Genomic DNA, 22,823 nt, shown 5'->3' on the forward strand with positions numbered 1-22,823 from the left:
CTTTGGCTCTGTTTCTTTTCTAGGTTGCCCTGAAAGTAATGCCTGAACAAAGGACTCTGGAACTCACCTCTATTTAACAGAAATACTTAGCCATGTGCTTCAGTTCCCTCTAAAAAGGAAACAGTAATACTAGGGTATTGTTAGGAGGATCAAATGAGTGAATATTTACAAAGCATCGAGGAAGTGCCTGAAGCACAGTAAGTGCTGAACGTGCACTCATTAAATAAATAAATAAATAAATAAATAAATAAATAAATAAATAAATAAATAAGTAAACAGTGCGAGTGGAGTGGATGTCTATATCCAGAAAAGGAGACCAGCAAACCTCCAAAAGCTCACTCCGCCTTAAACCCCTCCTTCCTAGGTATGCCTTTAGAAGGGAGGAGTTTTTTATTTCCCCTCTGCTTCTGTCTAAGTGAATTGAGCCATTAAATGTAGACTGCTATGTACAAAGCATTCACAGAAAGTTAATGGTGTGCCGTGCTTTGGGAGTGCTGGGTGCAGGAAGGGACGGCCTAGGCCTATTCACTCCCTCCGGAAGCCTTCTCCCTCCTTTTCTGGGCGTTCTTGGACTTGTCTCCCATCTGGCCCAAAGCCCTATGTCTTTCTTTGCTCTAACCCACTGCCACTGCATTTCTTGTGGTCTTCCAGAAGTCTCCAAGTTTAAACATTTCAATTACAATTTCAATTAGATAAATCCATTTAGTTACTTTTCCTCTTAATCATGGGTGATAGGGGTAGGCAGTGAGGCTTGTTTTTGTCTCCACTGCTGACGGAATTACTTAGGGGATTTGGACTTCACCCTGGGTTTTCAGTGGCATGACAGCCTTGTAGATATTTGAAGTTCTCATGGTTGTAGGAGAGAAAAGCTTATTTTCCTTCCTCCTCCTAATGCCACAGGCAGCCAAGTGTCAAAATGGTTGAACTTTGGACTGACTTGGCAGGAAGGTTCAAGATAGAAGAAATATACATAATATATTTGAATTAAACTAGTGTGTATTGCCTAGCTTTGGAATATATCTGGACCACTGTTACACAAGGATGAAAGAAGGAAACTAAGGGAAATAACCATTGTATGAGGTCTCGGGTCCCAGATCGCCCTGACCTATGACGTTGCCATCTTGTTACCTAAGGTAACACTGTTAGGGGTGGGGAGAAAGGGAAAGGATGATGATCTGCTTTGTCTCCCGCAGGCAAATCAGAGGTGGAGGAGTGGTCGGACATGTACACTGTGACCAGTCAGCTGATGCTGAAGGTGCACAAGGAGGACGACGGGGTCCCGGTGATCTGCCAGGTGGAGCACCCTGCGGTCACTGGAAACCTGCAGACCCAGCGCTATCTAGAAGTGCAGTGTGAGTAGCCGAGCACCTTGTTTTGAGGCCTGTGCTTGGAAGCTCCTTCCCTTGAAGTCCGTATGCAATCTGTATGGTGTACGAGGGTTGTTCCTCTGTTGTTCTGGTAGAAGAGTGATCAAAAGATCATCCTGCTGAAGGGCTACTGTAATACCAAGTGCCAATGAGAACGTGAAGATACTGCGGCCAACTCAAACATGAAGCTAAAGCAGTGCCAGTCTGCTTTAATGTGGCTTAAAATCGGCTTCTTTCCGTGTTCACTGTCATCATTCCTGGGCCAACAAAGTCTTCAGTGATTCCCCCTCCCTCTCTAATCCACCGTAAACCGGATGTTTACAATTTTATTCCCATTTCTTACTAACATTTTGTTCTAAGGTTTATGTTCTATGTAGCTTTAGTTAGAAAAAGGTGTTGAAAGTTAAAGTCGATCCGTAATTCTGCACGGTAGCGAGACTGTCCCTAGCCATCCCCTGTAAACCAGAGAAGAGGGTCTCCTTGTCTTCTCCTCCAGGCCCTTCTGCTTCAGAGGCAGAGGGTGGAGGGATCTTTCCGTCCAAAGCCGTGCTCCATCCAAGACTGTGACCACATGACCCTCTGCTCTCACTTTTCTCCAGAAGATTCCTCCTGTAGGCTGGCCTGTGGCGGTCCGAGGATACAGTGGAATGGGTCTAGTGGGTGGTGGTGTGAGGATTTGGGTGGGTGAGCAGTGATTAGGGATCTGATTGGGGAAAGGCATTGCCAACTGTGGGAGTTCTTATGTTAGTGCCTTAGGGCTGCCATGTCAATTGGCAGTGTCACAGACCTGTCCCAAAACCACAGAGATCCACTCACAATTCTAAATACCAAAGGAGCAAATTGGGGGCTTATTTGGGCCACCTTCCCTCCAAGACCTTAGAGAGTCCTTTCTGCTTCTTAGATGGCAAGTGCTCTGCGAATTTCCCCAAGGAGTTAGGGCAGTGCTTCTCACCCTTCCTAGTGCTATGACCCATTATGTTCCTCATGTTGTGGTGACCCACCAACCCTAAAATTATTTTCATTGCTACTTTATAACTGTAGTTTTTGCTACTGTTATGAATTGTAATATGAGTATCTGTATTTTCTGACGGTCTTGGGTGACGCTTCAGAGCCTGTTGCCAGCCATCATTCAGGAGGCTTGGGTGTCACATAAGACACAGTGTCGCTGAGTTTAGAGCCCACCCAAATGATCCAGAGTTTTCTCATCTTAAGATCTTCAAGACTGCACGTGCAAAGTGTCTTTTCCAAACTAGGCCATATGCATGGGTTCTTGGGGCTTGAATTTGCCTTTGGAAGCCATTTTTCAGCTGCTACCCTTTTTATTGTGTATTTAAATTGTCCAAGTAGAACAAGTTATAAACTTGCTTATAAGAGACCATCTTGTCCCAACCTCTTCTTGCCCTTCGAGCATGGCTCAATTTACATTACAGAGTGTAGGTTTTTCTTGTTAATTCATTTCCTCTACTTCATTATATAGCTTCATTAGGAGCATCATGCTTATAATTTTCATATCACTAAAACTATTGTGGTGTAATGTCCCTATAATGGGAAAACAGAAATGATCAGATATTATCTAAATTGGCAGATACTAGATTTCTTGTGACTTTGTTAATATGTAATTCATTTAAGCAAACTTAATATCCATTAACGTTCCTTGTAGGGGCCCATTAGCTTTAATAATACATTAGCTCCTTTGTGAGTCCTGAGTGGATATCCACCCAGTTTCCACCCCTAAACCCTTTAAGTAGTTTCCCGGAGTATCTTTTAAATAGAGAATAGCCCCTCCCACCTACAAAATTGCATTCACTGCCAAATACAGAATATTTCAAGCCGTCTGCCTCCTACCCTGGAAAATGTGGTAATGATTCCTAGCCTTGTTTTCATTTTCTGTAGACTCAAAAGGGATTTGTCCTTCAAGGAAAATGAATACAGGTCTGTATCTGAATCCATTTGGCTCCAATCTAACAAAATGCTGTGGGCTCCTCTCTTCAGGAGAGGCACTGGAACACCTTCCAAAGATGAGACTGCAGCTACTGATCATTTCATCACGACAGCCTTTCCCTCAACTAAAATTATATAAACATTACGTTCTTGATGCTTTTAATAGATAGAGAGAGAGAGAGAGATGAAAAACATCTTGTATAAAGGAAGGTTATACATTGCAGCACTTTATATAATTCAGAAAGGGAATTGGGGGGGGGGTCTAGTTTTCTATCTTAATTAAGACTCTTGGAACTTAAGAAAGTCACCTGGCCCTTCAGTCTATGAATATCATTCTATTCCCAGATCTGTGTTGTGCTTGTGGAATCAGCCAGCAAGTCTTCGTTCCCAACCAACATGAGTCTCCTTGAACACTATTAGCCCTTCCCTATCAGAGGCCTCCTGCCCCCAAGGCTCCGGTGCCTTAGGCCCCAAGTCCGCTCTCAGTGAGTGGTGGGAGCTTAGCTCCAGTCCCTCACAGCGGTTCTTTCTCTACAGCCAGGCATCGCTGTCTAAGGGAAAGGATAGGATCCTTCATCTGTGTAGACACTGAGTTACTGAGATACCCAGAAGGAATAACAGTGCACTTCTCCCCTCCTCCCCTTTAAGTTGACTCAAGTCCCTGAAGTTATCACCTTTATAGGGTCACTAATCCCTAAAACCTCCTTTAATATCAGTACACTGTGGGGTGGAGAGGGGTGAATTAAATCAATCACCACATTTTGCTTGCAATATAAGGATTTCATCTGCCCAATAGAGTTCTGCTAATTTCTTCAATCACTGATAAGACCTATTTTCCTTAGGCCACGTTATTGTTTGAACCTGACTATGATCTGTATGTTAAAAGCCATAAAATTATGTATTTTATTATGTGATTTAATCTAAAAAAAATTAAATATACCATTGTTCTTTTTAATGTCATCTCCTTTGTAAGCTAAGATTTCTTCAGGATATCATCGGGGATCAACAGAATCACCAGGAAATAGTGACCCCACAGCCCTCACACTGTCCCCAGTTAGGAGGCTGGAGGGGACATTGGTCTGAGTACTCTTTAGTAGCCTCAGTTGTTCTCATCCTGGCCAATTTTGGACAAAGAAGGTTTATGGGATGAGCTCTCTGCCCCATCTAAGATAAATGCATGTCACCAGGCCATGAGCAGAGCTATGTGACTGGTGGTGAAATCCCATACAAGCTAGGGTCTCCTTTACAAATGGTGTTCAGAGGGAAACGAAATTTCCCTCACTGTGCCCGTTGACTGTCCTACTTGAAAGGAGACAGAGGGAGAAGCCGTAAAAAGAAAGGGAGGCATGTACGTCTTCCCTTAAGCTGGAATCCTCCATGTTGCATAGTAGACAAGATTTGAGCTGTGACTGGGCCTGGCTTCTTTTGTGTCTTGTGGATTCAAGTCCTAATTAATTGAACTAGTATTTGTAGTGTTTGTTTGTTAGCACCTCTTATTTGTGGTACCAGGAGAAATTGTTGTGCCCAATTATGTGAAAAATCAGCCAGATGTGTGTGCTGTCATACTTTTAATAACCCTTAAATTTTGGTGAGTACAGATATTAATTGTGTAGTATGCATTGAAGTGATTAACATCAATGTAATTTATCATCTGGAGATTTCTGAACATAAATAAATGAGTTGTTTTGTTGAGCAAGGTGTTGACCCCTCCAGAATCAGTGAATTAAAAGTTCCCCCTCCTCTTTTTTATTATAAATATGAAAGGCACCACAGTCAGCCAAGTGTTGAGTTATTTGATTTTCTGGGGCATTAGCCGCTCTTGTTTGTGACATTCCCCTGTTGGGTGCTCGCTTGCAAGCTCATTAATAAGGTTTTCTCATAGGAACATTGCTGGGAATGTTGTATGAAGAACATACAGTAGGGCTCTTGCTTTGCTAGCTTTCATTCTGAGGCCCAGCAAGGGTACAGCAGCATGCAGCTAAATGTTTAAAACAGAAAATAATTATGTTAGCAAGGTAGAATTCCGAGCTCTGCATTCTTAGAAGCTACGCAGAGAACGAACGCTTGTGCTTTTTGGATCTGCTGATCTGGATGACCCTAAAGTCCTTCTGTGCTGCTTTTCTTCTTCCTCATCTTGCAAACGCCTTGTAGGTGTGTTACGCAGCTGTACACGGCGGCTGATTAGAGCAGAGTGTGATTCTGTCCTAAAACTGTTAGTACAGCTTCAGCTCTGAAGGAATGCGCTCCTGTCAGATAACAGCCTGTTTAAACAGACCAGTTCACTGTCTGTGTGCTAAAAGAAACCTGTCTAAATAGCATCAAGGTGGCAACACATGGCGACATAAGCTGGGAATTCAAAGGGAAGTTGTGACCTCCAGTATGGAATTCTGAGTGCGAGCTGAAGGAAACAAAGCCTTGCTCTGGACACAAGGCAGCCTGAGCTGGGATTCCTGCTGTGCGCCTTCCGTCTTCCCCACCAGAGCCTTGCTCTTTAGAATGTTTTGCAAAACATCCTCATTTTGTTCAGGTTTTGCCCATTTATAAAAAGAGAGAAACAAATGAAGAGCTGAGTCTAGAAGGGAAAAATGAAAACAAAGCTTCCAGAAACCGGTATTAGAGCACTTCCCCGCCCAGATTACCACCTGACAGCTAATCACAGACATGGGCATGACTCTCAAAATGAGTTTTATTGACTGGGTGTAGCCAGGTATTTTATAAATCCATATCCCCATCCATCCAAGGTCTAGAGAAGGGTAGGTGTCTCTCCCTGCATCCCTACCTCCCATCCCCTCAACTAGAGGAAAATTGGGCATTGGAGAGATGATCAAAATTTGTTCTTTATCTGTGACAAAATGAATGTTTCTGTGATATTGATAGTGCCCTGTGGTGATGGAGGATGAAAAACCTGGAAATTGGGAACTCCCTCCTGTTTAGACTGGAGGATAAAGCTTCCCACAGCAGGTGCTTGGCTCCTCCCTGGCTCTCCCAGGTTAATTCTGTTCCCAGGTTGTATTCTTAAAGTGAAAACAGCTGTGTTCTCAGGTTGGGCCAGTTGCTATCTGGTCTCTGTGTTCTGTGTCCAGCAGGCTCCAGTGTGTGTATCAATGAGCTGGGTTCAGAGAGGTTATCTTAGTGATTATTATTCCTTATGAGAAACAATCAAGGCAGAGAGACCGCTGATTGAAGCCCAGTTTGTAACCTAGCATTCTTTGTGCAAGGCCAGACCAGGGACATCTTGGAGTTCCTGGAGTTTCCATGGACTGTGGGTAATGGAGCCCACAGGACCAAAGCAGGCAGGGTTGGGCAAGTTGAGAATGATCCCTGGGAGAAAGGCCTTTGCCTTCCTTAGCACAGACAACCCAGTGCTGCTGCCCCTGACCTTAGTGGATAAAAGATGGCTCTGGTTTGGTGTACAGATCCAGTTCTTACATAGATAGTAAGCTCGTCTCCTAATGTACACCCTGCCTGATGGCTTTTAGCTCACCATAAGATTCTGATTCTGTGGGAAGGTTAAACGATTTCAATTTAAAAAGAATAGTCAAGGAAATTTCTTGATCCTATCCCTAGAGATTCCAGAAATGCCAGGTAACCATGCCAAAAAATGCAGGTTCAACAGTCAAATTACCTGGGCTGCTCCTCAAACTTGGGGAACTGGCTTGATCTCCAAAACAGACAAACCTACAGACTTACCGTATTTTGAGGCTAAGACAGACTTGTGTATTTGTTACTATTGTACCTAGTGGATTCTTAGTGGGAAATAGCATTGTCTGGTGCTGCTGATGCTCTCTTAAGTAGAGTTGTTTTATGCCCGTCTTAATCTTTTATGATAGCCCCTCCCTCTTCAAGAAGTGTAGTTGGTTGGTTTTTTATTGTCCTTTCTTCTTTCCTTTGTTTGTTTGTTTGTTTGTTTGTTTGTTTGGAGGCAAATGTCTCACTCAGTAATCCAGGCTGTTATCCAACTCATGGAAATCCTCCTGCCTCAGCCTCCCAGCTGTTGGGGTTACAGGTAGTGAGTATAATTTTAAGTGCTGCAAACCATACCAGACAAAGACCTTTAACCTAGAGAGCAAACAAACAGCTGGGGAAGTTGTCACTCATGTCTCAGGACAATAGGAAGGAAGCACTTTACAGCCTGCCCCTTTCCCTTCTCTGGGAGCTCTGTGGACCTGTTCCCAGCCAGGTGTATGTAGTCTCCTTGGGTGCCCTACATTGCCCTCTTCTCATTACAAAGCTGTCTTCCCCGGCACTTTAGACAACCGAATTGTAGGAGCTGATTTTGGCTTTGCGCTCAAACAGCTTCTAATACGAACCAAATCTCGGGTTAATCTTTGCATTGTTGTTCTACTCCACACTGCAGTAATCCTCCATGATTGACAGACTCCTCAGCCAGCCACTGCTTCCTGCAAGCTCCAGTGCACAGGGACTGACCCAGACCCTCTCCTAGCCAGACTGGTAGCAGCCTTAACTGATGCTGCCCTGAGGGGTGGGGACTGAAAACGTGAGCCCTTGATCTACAGGCGCCAAACCCCACACACAGTGTGTTTCTGAACATTAGATGAAAATGAAACATGGAACTTGGAGATTTGCACTCAAGCCCTTGTAGTTACAGGTAGAGATTTTCATGCAAAGCCCTTGGGCCTGGTTATAGTAGCCATGTCAAAGAACATTTGATGTCAGCATGCCCTGATTTAGAACTTCTAGGAAAAAGAGGGAAAGTTGCAGGTGCCCCTGGGATAATAGCTCTCCTGCTGAGGTATCAGGACACACACCCCCCCCCCCCCCCAGGCCTCAGTTCTTCTGCTCTCTGCCACGGGAAAGACGGCATCCTAGTCAAAGGGACTGGGGACCACAGACCTGATATGCTAGGGTCAGGCTTCTGACAGGAGCCTGCGCGTCTTCATTTGCATAGGAAATTGACATACAGATTACAGAATCTTGAGTTTCATCTTCTAAGAAGATCACAGAACAGAGTGCAAGGTCAGACTGGCATGAAATCAATTGTAATCTGCCAGCAAGCCATTCAGACCTCTTTAAGAGTTTCCTTTATATTTTCCCCTTTATAGACAGAGGGAAAGTACATTTAAGGAATGTCTCATCAAATCAGAATGCCTTCCTAAAATTATTTTTTTAATTGGTTGCTACTATAGTGTGCCCTATGGCCTCCTGGTATTTAACCCTCTGTGCAACTTTGACTAATGAACAAATTTTGTCGGCTGTAGCAGTCTTGCTAAGTGTATTGTAGAGGGTTTAAGAGAAATTACAGTGTATTATGAAAACCTCAGATCTTTCCACCTAATTGATTGGCTGTTGCTGATGCCAGCGCTACAAGTGTGATGCTCCTTAAGTGCACAGGCCTAACTATTTCCTTATTTTTTTATAGAGCAGTTCCATTTTATAATGACATTAAGCCATTCTGAGGGATATGTCGCTGGACAGTTATCGCACTTGGGTAGAAAGTGTCGTCTGGCTTTTAGCCTTGCGCCTGACGACACCAACCGAGGCGTAAAATGATCCCCCAGAAAATGTACTAGGCTTTACCTCATTACTCAAAGATAAAACTTGGAGCCTGATTCTGTTTCAGAGAAGATTTGGTAAGTTATAACATTTGATTTATGAACATAATTAAAATATAAATGGTGAGCTCTTGCTCTGCAGTCAACTGTCTGGATGGTTGGACATTTTGCCATCCTCCTATAGCAGCCAGGGTCTTTTCTGGGAGCACTCAACGCCCCTGAGACATCACTGGAATCCCCAGGACTCTGTTCCACCTGCTGAAGAGCCTTACGTTCCTCAGTTAGGGCAGAGCAAGGAGATGAGACTTGCCTTCAAGTTTCCTGTCGCCTCGGGGATAGATCTTAGAGTTCAGGCCTTCTGTGTGGTTTATAGGGAATGAAGACAGCTCGGCTGCCCATGGGCAGATAATATGCCATAAATACTGTGTGTGTCTATGGAAAGGGAACTTTTCTATATAATACAGGCAATATTGATGTGCGCGTTTCCTGCCAGCCATTAAGGTCATGTGGCAGCTGTGTCCACACATAACGTGGTACAAGTTTTCCTGGGACTGGACCATAATCAGAGAAAAGAAATCAGTTATCAAAACTGAAGGTGTAGCTTTTGTGGCTTAAAATACAAATTTTAGGTGTGACAAGCCCTTCACTTATTCTTCCTGATTGGTGTGTGATTGACAACTAGTACACATGTTTTTAAATATGTATATATATATATATATATATATATATATATATATATATATATATATATATATAACGAAAACAAACTCACTGGTTCCAGAGAGGCAGGGTGGACTAGAACTGTTCCTGCTCTCTTATTACTAATGGAAGCTGAGCATGGAAAGACCAGAATGCATTCTCTGGAAATCCACTCTTCCAGTTTGCTTGTAAATTACACAGAGGAGAGAAACAATAGAAATTTTACATGCAGGCCACAAAGCATAGACCAGCAACTCCAGACCAGAAAGAAAGAGCAGCAAGCACACATTAGTAGCACAAACCAACCAGTGCAGACTAAGAGAGCAAGAAGCATGCTCTGGCAAGCACAGGTAGCAAGTGCAGATGAGCTGCTGAAGTCAGCAGGGCATGAAAATTAACCTATAAACAAACAGTAAGTTGCTGCCCAGATTTGGGCTCCATGTTTATGTCAGAAGTCCCCTAAGCAAGAGTTCTTGGATGCTTTTTGGTTTCTGAGTGTGAATTATTAGACAGGTTTTTCCGTTATCTGTGTGTCACAACCTCACATTCATTTCTCTTTCTCCTTTTAAAACACAAAATTTCATCAAATAGCTACGTGCCAGGCAGAAGAAGTTGTATCACTAAAAATAATAGTCCTGCAGTGCACTCTAGGGCTCTGCTTGGTCTGAGATATGATCTAAACATGGTTGTCCAGGAGCTCTTGATTCAGCCCCGGAGCCAGAGCTAGCTCAAGGTCACCCTGTTTATTCTATGCAAACATTTCCTCCTTTCTCTGATAACATTTATCAGGATCCTCAACATCTTCCTTTGCCTGTAAGTCCAAGAAAAGGACTGTGTCACTTGGCAGTGGCCATCCGGGTCTTTTGTCATCTTTATGTCCTCTGACAAGTGAATATTGTTCTTCAGAAAACAGCACCTATTCCAGTGGGCAGTGCACACAGGTGGGCGTTCAGGGGGCTCTTTTAAAAGGACCGTAATATCTTGTGTGACATTGCAGAAGGCATGTGGTGGAATCAAGACTAAAGTTTCATCTGGTAACAGCTGTCCTAGGCGGGGTGTCCCATGTGATGACTTCACTGTGCAGCGGCCATAGCTGCATGAGGGGTGAGGTTGGCAGAGCCTGGCCATATTTCTGTCTTCTCTCGTGTTCCTTAGGAGCAATACTAATGAGCCCACCACTACTTGTGAAAGGCCAAGGGGCTGTTGTTTAAGTGGTGGGATTGTGTGGGAAAGTAAAACTGTGGTAATTGTTTTAACTTCTCAGCCAACTGATGTCCTGCCCTCTCACACTTGGTACTCCTGGGTCCGTTTGCAAAAATACACATTTACAGAGCCACAGAATTAAATGAGAAGCATAGGAAAATATCTGATTCCACTCAGGTTCTGTTTAGAAATGTCTTTGTGTATCTATCCATGTTGATTCTAAGTACTACTGCTTCCCTCCCTACTCCCTGTGGCCCTCCGTCATTCATCTCTGGTACCCATGCATCCCCTCGCTAGCAGTCACAGCTTTAAGCCACTGACCGAAGTGAAAAGAACTTGTGTCACTTCCTAGAATGCACAACTCTATTAGAAAGATATACTCTGCTTTAATTGTGGACTGCCATTGAGAAATGCACTTCAGAATCAGAACTCTCCCCCACTCTATTCCACGGAGCTGTCTGGAATTGTGTTATCTCTGAGACCTTCAACTAGCTGCATCATTCTATGGGTACCAAAGTTAAAACTCTTGGTTATTCCACTATGATTGCATGGTTCCTCAGATAATAGGCTCGGGATGAATGTCATTTCTCTTTCCTCTATGTTTATGTCAGGATAGTTTTATTTGGGACCACCCATCTCTCCTGGATCTTTTCTTCATAAAGCAGTTTGAGTGGAATTCGGGAAACAGTTTGATAGAAAGAGCATAGAAGAGATAACTTATTAATATGCAGTGTCAAAACACATTGTCACATGGTAATATGTGTGATATATGATAAAATATATCAATTTTGAACACCACAAAAATCTGCAGCTTCACCTCAGCATGAAGGCAAATGAGTTTCCCTTAGCTTGACTGAGTTTAGAGATAAACTTCAATGTAACAAAATGTATTTCACAGGAATTGTTTGATGTGCCACAGTTGGCTTATGAATCTCTTATCTATTCAAGGTTCACTCCTTAGAGTTATTAGTCAATTTAATGTGAACAAATGCCAGGATTACTAACTAATTAGAAGGATGTTGCTGAAGGCACATGGATGGGGACAGAGTAAGAGCTGGCGGTGTGGGCTTTGTGACAGGATGCGGGTCTGATCTGCCTGATGCTATCGTTTGCTAAACACCGTGCTTTGTGTTGCCACACAGATAAACCGCAAGTGCATATCCAGATGACTTACCCTCTGCAAGGCCTAACCCGGGAAGGGGATGCATTTGAGTTAACGTGTGAAGCCATCGGGAAGCCCCAGTAAGTTCTGAAGGCCAAGGTTGGCAGAGGGTCGTGAGCAGTAAATGTCACAACATGAAGATGTGCATTCACAGCTCATTGGCCTGTCACCTGTCTCCCAATGTAAAAAGGATGGGTGACTTTTCAGAAAACGAAGAATATTCAATGACAGGGGAATAAATATCTGTGATTCTTAGTGGTTAGAATTAGGAGGGAATGCCTTCCTAGTCTAAAATTCTAGTGAATTCTGTCTGTATTAGTGTCATTAACAGGATGGCCAGGGCAATTCATTCTCTCTCTCTCTCTCTCTCTCTCTCTCTCTCTCTCTCTCTCTCTCTCGGTTTTTCAAGACAGGGTTTCTCTGTGTAGCTCTGGCTGTCCTGGAACTCACTCTGTAGACCAGGCTGGCCTCGAACTCAGAAATTCACCTGTCTCTCCCTCCCAAGTGCTGGGATTAAAGGCGTGCGCCACCACTGCCTGGCGGCTATTTTCTCTTACATCAAATTTCAACATACTGGGCCTGGAAAGATGGCTCAGCAGTTAAGAGTTCTTACTGCTAGTGTAGAAGCTCTAAGTTTGCATCCCAGCACCCCAGTCAGGTGGCCTACAGCAAGCATTTCTCTCCAGCTCCAGGGACCCAACGTCCTCTTCTGACCCCCACAGATACCCACATATGTGTGCACACACACAAATAAAAATGGTCTAAAATGTCAGTATAGTCTCAGTGCACTAGGATGTCTGCTAACAGTGGTGGACTTGGTACAGCTGGAAGATAAGGTTTTCTAGACTCTGATGTGCAGAGGTTGAGGCCAGATGTAAGGCAAAAGAATTTGCTTCCAAGAAAAGCTCAGTACTCAACTGAGAGATGCAGGGATGCTCCCATGGGCGAATGTGACTGTTCTGCCTAGGAGAAAGGGAGGCCAACAGCCTTGTGCTGCTGAGGAGTGATGCTCTACTTACCACACAGTAGTCCAATGTGAGGCAGAAGGGCGGCGTGGACCACCACTAACACAGCCAACAAGCTTTGAGGCTGTGCTCCCACAAGTACCTCACAGTCTCCTTAGACAAGAAGAGAGCCTTTCATCTTTCTAGTAAAACAAATTATCTTTAACTGTTTTTAAGGGGGGGGGATCCCAATTCACAGACTGATGAAGTGGAGGACAGGTCAAGTTGGAATTAAGGTCACTCAAACTTTTAGTGGTACCAAACCAGAAAAGCAGCAGTGAGCTCCCTCTGCTGTCCCTGTGGCATGATTTCTTTCTTCCCCTCACAGTTCAGGTAAGCGGCATCTTCCTGATTTTTATATAAAGACCTTAGAGCATCTTCACAGCTTCCCTCCCAGTCCTTAGAGAGAACTCACCCTGTGACAGCTATGGAGCCAAAAGTGCACTACGTTTGAGAGGAGCCTGGCTATGGCCAGTCCCTTTGCCTGCTTCTACTCTCCTTTATCCAGGGGCTAGGGCCTTCCCTCTGCTAGAGGAGGGAGAGCTCTAAAGATAACCTTTGGAGGGAGGTGGGTCTGGTTCTGTTTTGCTGCTTCTCTGCGGCTGGTGGCTTATTTGATCCCAGCTTTGACAGAGCAGTCTTTTTCTCTTTTAAGCCCTTCAAAAAGATCCAGATCATTCCTTTTATAAACTGATTTATGCCCTAATTAGAAGCTTCCCTTGTCTCTCCAAAATCCCATGGGTGGAGGGGAACCCTTCTCAGGGCCTCTGACTGTTTACAGCAACTGCATTCAACCACCTACGTCACATTTATGTTGTTTGGATTGCTAACCTATATTTTGCGTCTGTAATTTTTTTTTCTCCTGAAGAAGGTACTATGTTCGTTTGCCTGTGCCACAGGGACAGTAAATTACATGTTTCCTTCAGGACATTTTTGCCAGAGAGGGTATTTGTTCGTTCCTCTCAAATTGGAAAGGGCATGTGGCTGTGTGAGCAAGCAGGCATTACTCGGCAACTAGCCCTCCTTGCATATTACCTATTTATTTTCTCAAGAAATTGTATACAATAAAAATGGTAATTTAACTTGCCATTAAATGTGTGAATATTCTCAGTGCTTACCCCCACTGATTGTTTCAGCTGTCAAGCAGCAGGACGCGAGGCCTGATTGCCAGGCAGCCCCATTTTCCACTGCCTACAAGGAGGACATGTGCAGTACTACCTGCAATAATTCACCGCATTCTGATGACAAACCCTTATGCAATTAAAGAGACTTGTAACCTCCCATCTCTTTTGAACAGTGGAACACTACTTAACAGGCCTCGCTTAAGTGTCAGGGTGGCATTTACACCTGAGTCCCTGCCCATGTCGCTGCTCCTAAAGGTAGTAGTAGGGACCAAGAGAGGAATGCTAATGTGTTCAGGCCAGTAGCATCCTACCTGTCAAATAAAAATCAGGACTGAGGATATAAGTGTTTGCCTAGCATTCATCAGGCCCTGGGTTCCGTCTCTAGAATCACATACCACCCAAAAGATGATTTTCAGACACTCTAGGTATACCCTTGGTTTTGTAGGAGGATGAAAGAGTCACCTTCAAGAACACAGGTTTCAAGTTCAGTGAGTGAAAGGTATTTGGTGTGTGTGCACTCCTCTCTCTAGAGCATCTTGTCAAATTTGCTTTTCCCTAATGGCTATGATAAGATATGTGTAGTATTTTAAGTCACTAAAACTTGTTTTTGATAAGCAAGTTCCCTTGTTGGACCTAAAGAGTCTATTTTAAGATGTGTTCATTCATCATTAATCCAAGAGCCAGATGCACTCACAGGGAAAGTCCAGCTATATCTGGCCCTAGAGGAGCTAATAGAGAGAGGGCCAGTTACTGGCCAGGGGCAGATAGAGAAGGTAGACAGAGCCATTCACGTGGCATCTCAGGTGGGGAGAGTCAGGCTAAGGGGAGAGGAAGTGATTGGATCTTTCCAGAATCAAAGGTGATTTTTCCAAACACAGATTAAAAATAAAGCTCTGTTCAAGCCAGGGCTGTAATCTCAGCTGCTCTGGAGGCAATCAGGAGACTCACTGCAATTTCAAGGGTAGATTGGTCTCCATACCAAATTACAGACTAGCTAGGGCAACCTTGAGAGCAAATAGAAATAAAAGAAGGTCAAGGCTATAACCTAGCGTAGAGCTAGCATATGCCAGTATCCACCAGAGAAAGGGACGGACAGGAGGAGGGCTGATCCAGTGTAAAACTCACACGTGCCTTCTGAGCAAGCAAATGTGCAGTGTATTAGTAACCATTGGGCTGATGCGTGTACCGTTAGCCAAGACCTTGCTTTTTTTCTCCCTAATTATTGAGATGATTAACACTGGGTGAGCTCTGTCCTGCCTGAGCTGGTGTGAAACCGCACAGCTGGGCATGTGAGTTGGGCATGTTGGCTTGTTTGCTGACTTACTAAAAACGACTTAGAAATCATAAGACTCCTGCTTATATCAAGTCTGGAAAGCTTATCAATAGCTGATTCTGGTTTTTAAGAATTATATGGTAGACATGTTTGCATAGCCTTAGTTTTATGAATTTAGCATCTCTCTCATGGGTCCAGTTACTTGCATCACCCTGCATGGGATTCGTTTGCCGCATGGGTTAAGAAACTGGATACAGATACCTTAGTGGGAAATGATTCTCTGACCTGTCTTTCTTGCCTTCCCACAGGCCTGTGATGGTAACTTGGGTGAGAGTCGATGATGAAATGCCTCAACATGCCGTACTGTCTGGGCCAAACCTGTTCATCAATAACCTAAACAAAACAGATAACGGTACTTACCGCTGTGAGGCTTCCAACATAGTGGGAAAGGCTCATTCGGACTATATGCTGTATGTATACGGTACGTGAGAAGATACAGTGCTCGCCCACTCACTCCTCTGCATGTAGCTGCTGCCTGGGCTTCACCCCAAAGCCTTTGGTCAAGTTGAAAACCAAAAAAAAAAAAAAAAAAAAAATCAGTTGGTCTCCTTCAGGAACTTAAAGAAGCCTGGCCTGAGGTGGACCCCAGTGGTCCCCACCTGGGTCGACAGTGACTGTTGTTCTCTCCCTCTGATCGTGGGGGTTCCCCACAAGATCATAGTCTCTGGTCATGCTGAGAAGGAAGGCTGTCCTCAGGCACAGGCCATAGAGCTTATGTTAGAAGTAGTGTCTGAAAAATTCAACCCTACCAATTAGTGGCGTTCAGCCGAGAAAGTTTATTCCCAGTGGGTTTTTTTCCCACGATGCCTGGGCTAGCCTTCCTCCTGCTTTGATGAGCAGAGCTAGCTTCTTTTCCACATGAAGCCATTAAGTCCAGAAGACTCTGCAAGTCAGTAAACTCTCCAAAGAAATATAAGGTTCTTGGTTTACTTGCAGAGACCACCTACACCTTCTGTTTTAGACACAAATGCCAACTTTTTAAAATATGTCTTGTTTTCTTAACATCTTTCTACAGGGTTATTAAAGCATATTACTGTTAATTTCATTTTGGAATCAACAGATATATATATGGAACACCTATGGTGCTGGGTATTTCCCGTTTATATCTTGCTGTTGATTTTACATACTGTGAATATGCTCTCTTTAGTTGAGAACTACACTCTCTTTATAGTCTTATGCTACCAAATTGAGTCTCTTCTGTCCAATTGAACTCTCTTCATTCTACACCAAGAAATAGTCATGCATTGGCCCAACACAAAATGAGTACCCAGAGGCAAAAGTAAAATCCTAATGTTATAAATATTTGAATATGGGGACCACGTGTCTGCCTTCATATTAGCTTTGTAAGCAAGCCAAGTTAAGTTACATGTGTACGAATATAGGCACTGACACATACATTATACATATGGAATAATATTTGCACTGCACTGTCTCAGAACCTGTGGATCCTCCTCATGAAGGAAGAAAGGAGAGAGGTTTGAACAGAGACACATCCTTTATACCATGCCTATATGAATATGAAATTATAATCCTTAGCCTGTACTTGAGGATTCTTTCCCATAGCACAGTGATTCTCAACCTTCCTAATGCTGTGGCCCTATTTGACAGTTCCTCATGTTGTGGTGACCCCCAACCATAAAGTTATTTTGTTGCTACTTCATATTATAAATTGTAATGATATGTAGGATATCTGATATGTGACCCCAAAGAGGTCATGACCCACAGGTTGAGACCCACTGCCTTTACATAATGCAAAATTAAAAGATCCTATCAAATTCCTATATTGGCAAACGTCTAGTCTTTGTCCAGTCTCATTAGTGATCCACAGACAGCTATGTTCTCCTGGGGAGTTAAGGAAATATACAAATATCCTTCTCTGCTATATAGATGAGAAAGGACACAAGGCACCCAGTTTTAGCATGCAGAACTGCCCTGTTGCACTGTCTGGCCGGGATGGAAGATACATTCCTCTCTGTGCTTTGCATATACCCTTTCCACTCTGAGGCTTAAGCCTCATGGGAGCAACTCTGACATTAGCGCCCAAGTCTATAGACATCAGTATAGCTCTTTTTAGAGACTTTATCCACGTTCTCCCAGTCTTTGATACACTCTGGAGACTAGATTATCTGGAAAAACAATTGAGCTTACAGTACATACTATTCCTACAGCTCAAGAGGAGAAGCATTTTTGAGGCCTTGTTGGGCAAACGTATTTGCATAATTTGGAAAATTAGCTTATAACCAGCATGTGTTGAGCGTTCCCTTCATGCTGTTTCTGGCATTGACAGTTTTACACACTCTCATCTGATGTCCACAACACCACCATGATATGTGCTTATTTTCCATCCCATTTGACATACAATACAGTGAAGCTTCGAAAGATCATACAGTGTAGTCTACTTCACACTGAAGACTGCTTAAGGCCACCATACTGTGAACCCAATGCCTGCTGCAAGGTTGGTCTTTGCAATCCCCTGTTTCTCACAGATTTTCAAGCCAAGTCTTTAAAGTGGGCCTTTTTAGATTAGCGTCCTAGATATTATTACATTATTTGAAAACCAAGTATTGTAGGAGCCCACCTACTTAGACAAACACATCTGTATACAAGTGTATCCCTGATCCAGGATGATCCATCTAGCCTCCTAGGGATTCTCTATCTCTTGGTCCCTGCTCAGAGCACCATTGGAATGGCAGACTAGCATACTAAACTGAAGTCTTGCTAGTCTAGTAACAAAACAGTCTGACAATTAGGGCAGGGATGGGCAGATAGTCTTTTCAGAGCAATATGCTGCGATACTGCAGCAGTTTTTTAAGTACTCAGTGAACTAAAAGTTGACACACTTGGAAAGCGTTTAATTCTCTGGAAGTAATTTCTCTACTTGAAGCTTCTGACTGTCTCTAGCCCAAGTCCCAGTTGGGTTTGGTCTTCTAGCATCCGTATTCCCAGCACAGCTTATTTAGCTTCAGCTCTTTGTGTTTCTCCCTGTTTGTTGTAATGCTGCATGTTGATTTCAGGGCCTCTGCATACTGGGTAAGCACTCTGATGAGCTACATCCCAGCCCTTCGGGCTTCTTAAATAGTGGCCTTGTGCTGCCCTTCTTACTGGAAAGGACCTCAGCAAGGATGTTTCACCCAATAATGGAATATGACTCATTCAAGATTTCCTGAACCAGGTGTGAAGGACAAGAATTGCCTAGTAGCAATGGAGATCACTGAATGTGTGCCATTTTTGCATAAGGAGAGGGACTATGCCCTCTCCCTGACGTCTACCCCTTCGTTCATCTCGTCTGCCTTTTGGTTCATAATCATGTCTTCCGATCACATTCACACTCATTCTTACTTTGTCACACCATCCTGAGCTTTGTGCCATTACATTTAGAAATGGGTTGGGAAATAGCATCGGAGTGTAGCAGGGCCAGGCTTCTGAGTGGCCGTTCTGCCTTTCAGTGGCTACACTAGAATTGAAAACCACAGGATTTGCCCCCTGGAAGGGCAGGAGATACTCTGGACAGTTTCCTTGTTGAAGAAGGAACCAGAATCTCAGTGCCATCGAGGGTCTCGGGGCACTCGGCTCGTCTGTTTCTGAGTTGGCACCTGTCATGGATGTAACTGTGTTCAAATAAGTTGCCTAGTCACAAAACAAACAAGCAAACAAACAACGCTTCCTTACTTGTGGCTTCTGTAAACCAAAGGGCAGAACTGAAATGACGCTCACACATCATTCCATCATCAGCTAATCCTGTTCTTTCAAGAAGGGAATTTAAATTTTAAATTTCATCATTTCACCATCCTAGAATGAGATTTTACATGGAATTCTTTTTTTCTTCTTCTTCTTCTTCTTTTTTTTTTTTTTTTTTTTTTGAGGCTGCAATTAAACAACAGTTTAATTTGCTTGTCTCCACATCTTCAAGGAGAAGTCTGTCATAAAGCAGAACCATTTGCTGTTGGTTCTTCCTTACCAAGTTCATACAAGTATGACTGTGTGCGAGAAGCAGTTTGTGAAGGAAATGAAAACCTTTGATTATTGATCAATGATAGTCATCATTTTATGCAGACTTTGCAGCCAAGCACCAAAAGAGTCATCCATCAACTTCCAGGAAGTTGTCCCAAACCCAGTAAAGGTGCAATGTATAATTAAAGTTTTGATGTATTAATTAGACAATCCGAGAGCTCACTTGAAGATAAAAGGACACCAGATGTGTCAGGGAGAAAAAGTTGACGTGCTTTAGATAAAATTTAAAATCAAAAGCCTTCAAATCGTCTTATGCTCTATTATAGCGAAATGATTGCTTAGTTCAAAGTCTCACTGACAATTTAACATATTCAGTTTGATCATCTGGGCTTAGATTTTTTTTTCTTTTTTTGCCCTTTCCTTATCCCCAAATAATTTTTGAGACGATGGAAGATACAGTGCAACAAGAACCAGACAGCAGCTTCCTATCAGGCTCCTGGTTTCGAGGGTCAAACCTCATTTATATTTAGCTCTCTTGTTTACAAGATGGAAAATGTCCTTTCATTTTTATCACTGTGGTCCACTTAGGTCAAGCTTTTAACACAAGCAAAGGCAACTTATTAATATTTATTAGGTGGAAAAAATTATTGACTTTAAAAAAAAATAACATCTCAGTAAAATCTCACTTGCCTGGAACCTGGTACTCAGTCCGCGGTGGCATCCTCTCTTCTTTGTACTTATGGATACAGAAGTGGCCTTCCTTCCTGCTGGGATGTATTGATGGGGAATAATGAACTTAGCATTTGCAGGGAGCTTGTGTGCAGTGTCACGTTCATCCTTGGCTGGTACAGGCCCTTTAAAGCAGCAGCCCCTTCTCCTCTTTCCTCCCATCTGTGCAGCAGAAAGGAAGGGACGGTCATTGTGCTTTCTTGGCACCGAGGTGACTTAGCCTTGCTTTTAAGGTCAGGCCGGGCAAGGGGTATCCAGTGTTTTAGATTTTCGTTCCTCACCTTTCTATATCTCATTCCAATTCTGATTCACTCTGTAAATAAGAAAGCTGTTCTTCTTTTCTTAGCTCTTGCAACTAAGGCTTTAGGGATAGTTTCAGACCTACATCTTCCAAGGAGAAAGGATTTGGTGGTGTAAAGAGGGAAGCCATTCAACAAACATCTCAATGTCTCCATGCCTTTGTTTGTCATTACTGGTCATTGTTGTGTTCAGCATTGTGGGTTTGATTTTCCTTTTTTTTTTTATCCAGATCCCCCCACAACTATCCCTCCTCCCACAACAACCACCACCACTACCACCACCACCACCACCACCATCCTTACCATCATCACAGGTATGGTACCTTCATTGCCATTGGAAATGTCCTGAATGTTTATTGTCTTTTTGGTATAATCAAAAAGAAGACTAGCTGTTCCCTGGAAGGCCTCTGAGCTTAACTGTTCCTCTACTTTGGAACTCTAGAGACACCCAATACTATGTTATTGAATTGAGTCTTAAGGACCCAGGAAGAACTTTTAACATCTGAGCTGTTAGCAGATCAGATGCTGCGCACCTTAGCATGAGGGAATTCTTTACGAAGCGATCACTACTCAAAGCAAAAACACTAGAAAAATGGCAGCCTGGCTACTCGCTTGGCCACAGCTGGTGAAATGGTAAGTACCATGGCCTAGATCACATAATGCCTTGGTCTAAGCTTCATCTTAATCCCCACAAAGCAAATATATGCACCAAGTTTCAGAATGTCTACGTGGGCCACATATGTGTCATCCTCCATCTTGTGACGGGTGCCTGCTGGCATGGTGGCTGCACAGGCCAGTTGTTGCCTGAGAGATTGCAGGAATCAGGCGGAGTCATTGTCTTTTCTAAGCACTTGAATGCACCACCTCTTTATATATATTATATATCCTCCCTCCTCATCCCAGTGTCCAGTGGATCTCAACGGTTTGATGTTTCATGACTGGAAGCCTTGGAGTTTCTTCTAGTCTAGCAAGATATGACAGTGCATGCCAATACCATTCCAACACAGTGTGCCAGGCTTCCTTAGACCAAGCCTTTCCTGGCAACCATTTCCAGGTGTCCACTCTAAGGAAGGAAAGACACTCTTGCAAAAGTGACTTTTCCCCTTAGGAACATTACCCAACAAGTGTCTGAGGTTTCTTTGAACCGTGAGTGCTGTCATTGTGTCCCTGGACCCCTTGATACCCACTGAATATCTCACTGGGTGCTCTTCCGTGTTTACATCCTTAGCGCCCAAGATCTAACAGCCACTTCCTAGAGTCATGTTCATCTCCTGAAGACATTTTATTTTCCATTTGCTCAAGAGTTGATGAGATGACAGAAAGCAGAGTGCTCTGTGAGAGAGGGAGGCCTCATCACAGATACTGGAATGGATGGTCTAATCCAGGGTTTCTTCATCTTTCAGCTATTACACTGGGACAAAGAACTGTGCCATAAGCCACCACTGAGGGGCTTCCTAAACACTGGTTACAAACACGTGTGCCTATACTAAACGTCAACCCTTCTGAAAATCCATCAATTGATGTGGTGTCTCGCTCCAAACCTGGCTTCCTCTAGAGAATCTGCTTCCTGAGTCTTGTCTGTTTCTGCTTGAGCTCTCTGTCAGTTCCCTCGGCTTCTTAGTGAACTCAGTTTGGAGCACAGTAGACCAGTGCCTGGCATCTTCTGTATCGTTCATTAGCATATGGAAGATGTTCCTCCTCTGTCAGATCTCCACAAAAGCTATCCTGCCAATGCTTCATCCTAAGAATCCAATTCCTCATCTGTCTCTTATCTGATTAGTAAAGCTGGATTGGGTGTGTACTTATTCTCTCTTGTTTGCCTGGCGTTGCTGGTGTGGAATCCAGGGCCTCTAGAATGCTATGCCAGGCGAGCACTGTGTAGCTGAGCTCTATCCTCCATCCTTTAGGCATGTGCTTTTCTTAGCAGGTTTCATGGTTTCCTCTGGAAGACCCTTTGGATGTCAGACTAGATAACCAAGCCTCAGATATCATTAGCAGTATGTTCATCTTAGGAGAAGTATGTCACAGCCTTTATATCTCCCGTAGTAGAAGGTTCCATCTAGGTATCTGTAAGGGTTTATATCTGACGTCCATAAAGCCCTCTCCCATTCTGTGAAAACAGCCCCATTTCTCATGAATGTAGAGTGACACTTTTCCAGTGTGACTGGCTTCATCGCTTCAGCAGCTGTCCCTGACACTTCCCCACCACCACAATCCGTCTCACAAGTCACCTGAGTCGCTCTAAGTCACCGCTCTTAATCCTTTGCTCCCAAGGACCTCCTTCTCCTGTGAGGCCCTCAAACATGTACAACTCACTGTGATCACAGCTCTGACTGCAGCGACACTGTCAGGGAAGAAATTCTTAGAAGAAATGGCACCATATTTCTAGCCACATCAGAGAAGACTTTAATTGGAACATGTCTACTTCTGTCTCTACCACTGGCCTCTCAGTTCAAAATAACTTAGGATGATCTCACAGGTGCACTTTGGTCTGTGGA

General features: G+C 43.6%; 1 protein-coding gene and 1 long non-coding RNA gene across 12 annotated transcripts in view; one reads left to right on the forward strand and one right to left on the reverse strand.

Annotated features, from left to right (window-relative positions):
• The window catches only part of Cadm1 (cell adhesion molecule 1), a 332,111-nt gene that overhangs the window by 268,009 nt on the left and 41,279 nt on the right, over window positions 1-22,823 (forward strand). For 6 of the 11 annotated variants that reach the window (NM_001310841.1, XM_017313487.2, NM_207675.2 and 3 more), the window contains 4 exons: window positions 1,194-1,352; window positions 11,866-11,965; window positions 15,595-15,767; window positions 20,556-20,639. In NM_001310841.1, coding sequence (NP_001297770.1) covers window positions 1,194-1,352; window positions 11,866-11,965; window positions 15,595-15,767; window positions 20,556-20,639 — 516 coding nt within the window. The remainder of the gene's footprint in view (window positions 1-1,193; window positions 1,353-11,865; window positions 11,966-15,594; window positions 15,768-20,555; window positions 20,640-22,823) is intronic. The other 5 variants (XM_006510497.4, NM_207676.2, NM_001025600.1 and 2 more) reach the window with 1 other exon arrangement.
• On the reverse strand, window positions 982-20,030 carry Gm10677 (predicted gene 10677). Its single transcript, NR_046048.1, has 3 exons — window positions 19,988-20,030; window positions 15,707-15,840; window positions 982-2,906 (listed from the first exon to the last, which is right to left on the reverse strand). It is a non-coding gene; the product is annotated as a predicted gene 10677 (long non-coding RNA).

This window comes from Mus musculus, chromosome 9, assembly GCF_000001635.26.
Source record: "Mus musculus strain C57BL/6J chromosome 9, GRCm38.p6 C57BL/6J".
Classification (NCBI taxonomy): Eukaryota; Metazoa; Chordata; class Mammalia; order Rodentia; family Muridae; genus Mus; species Mus musculus.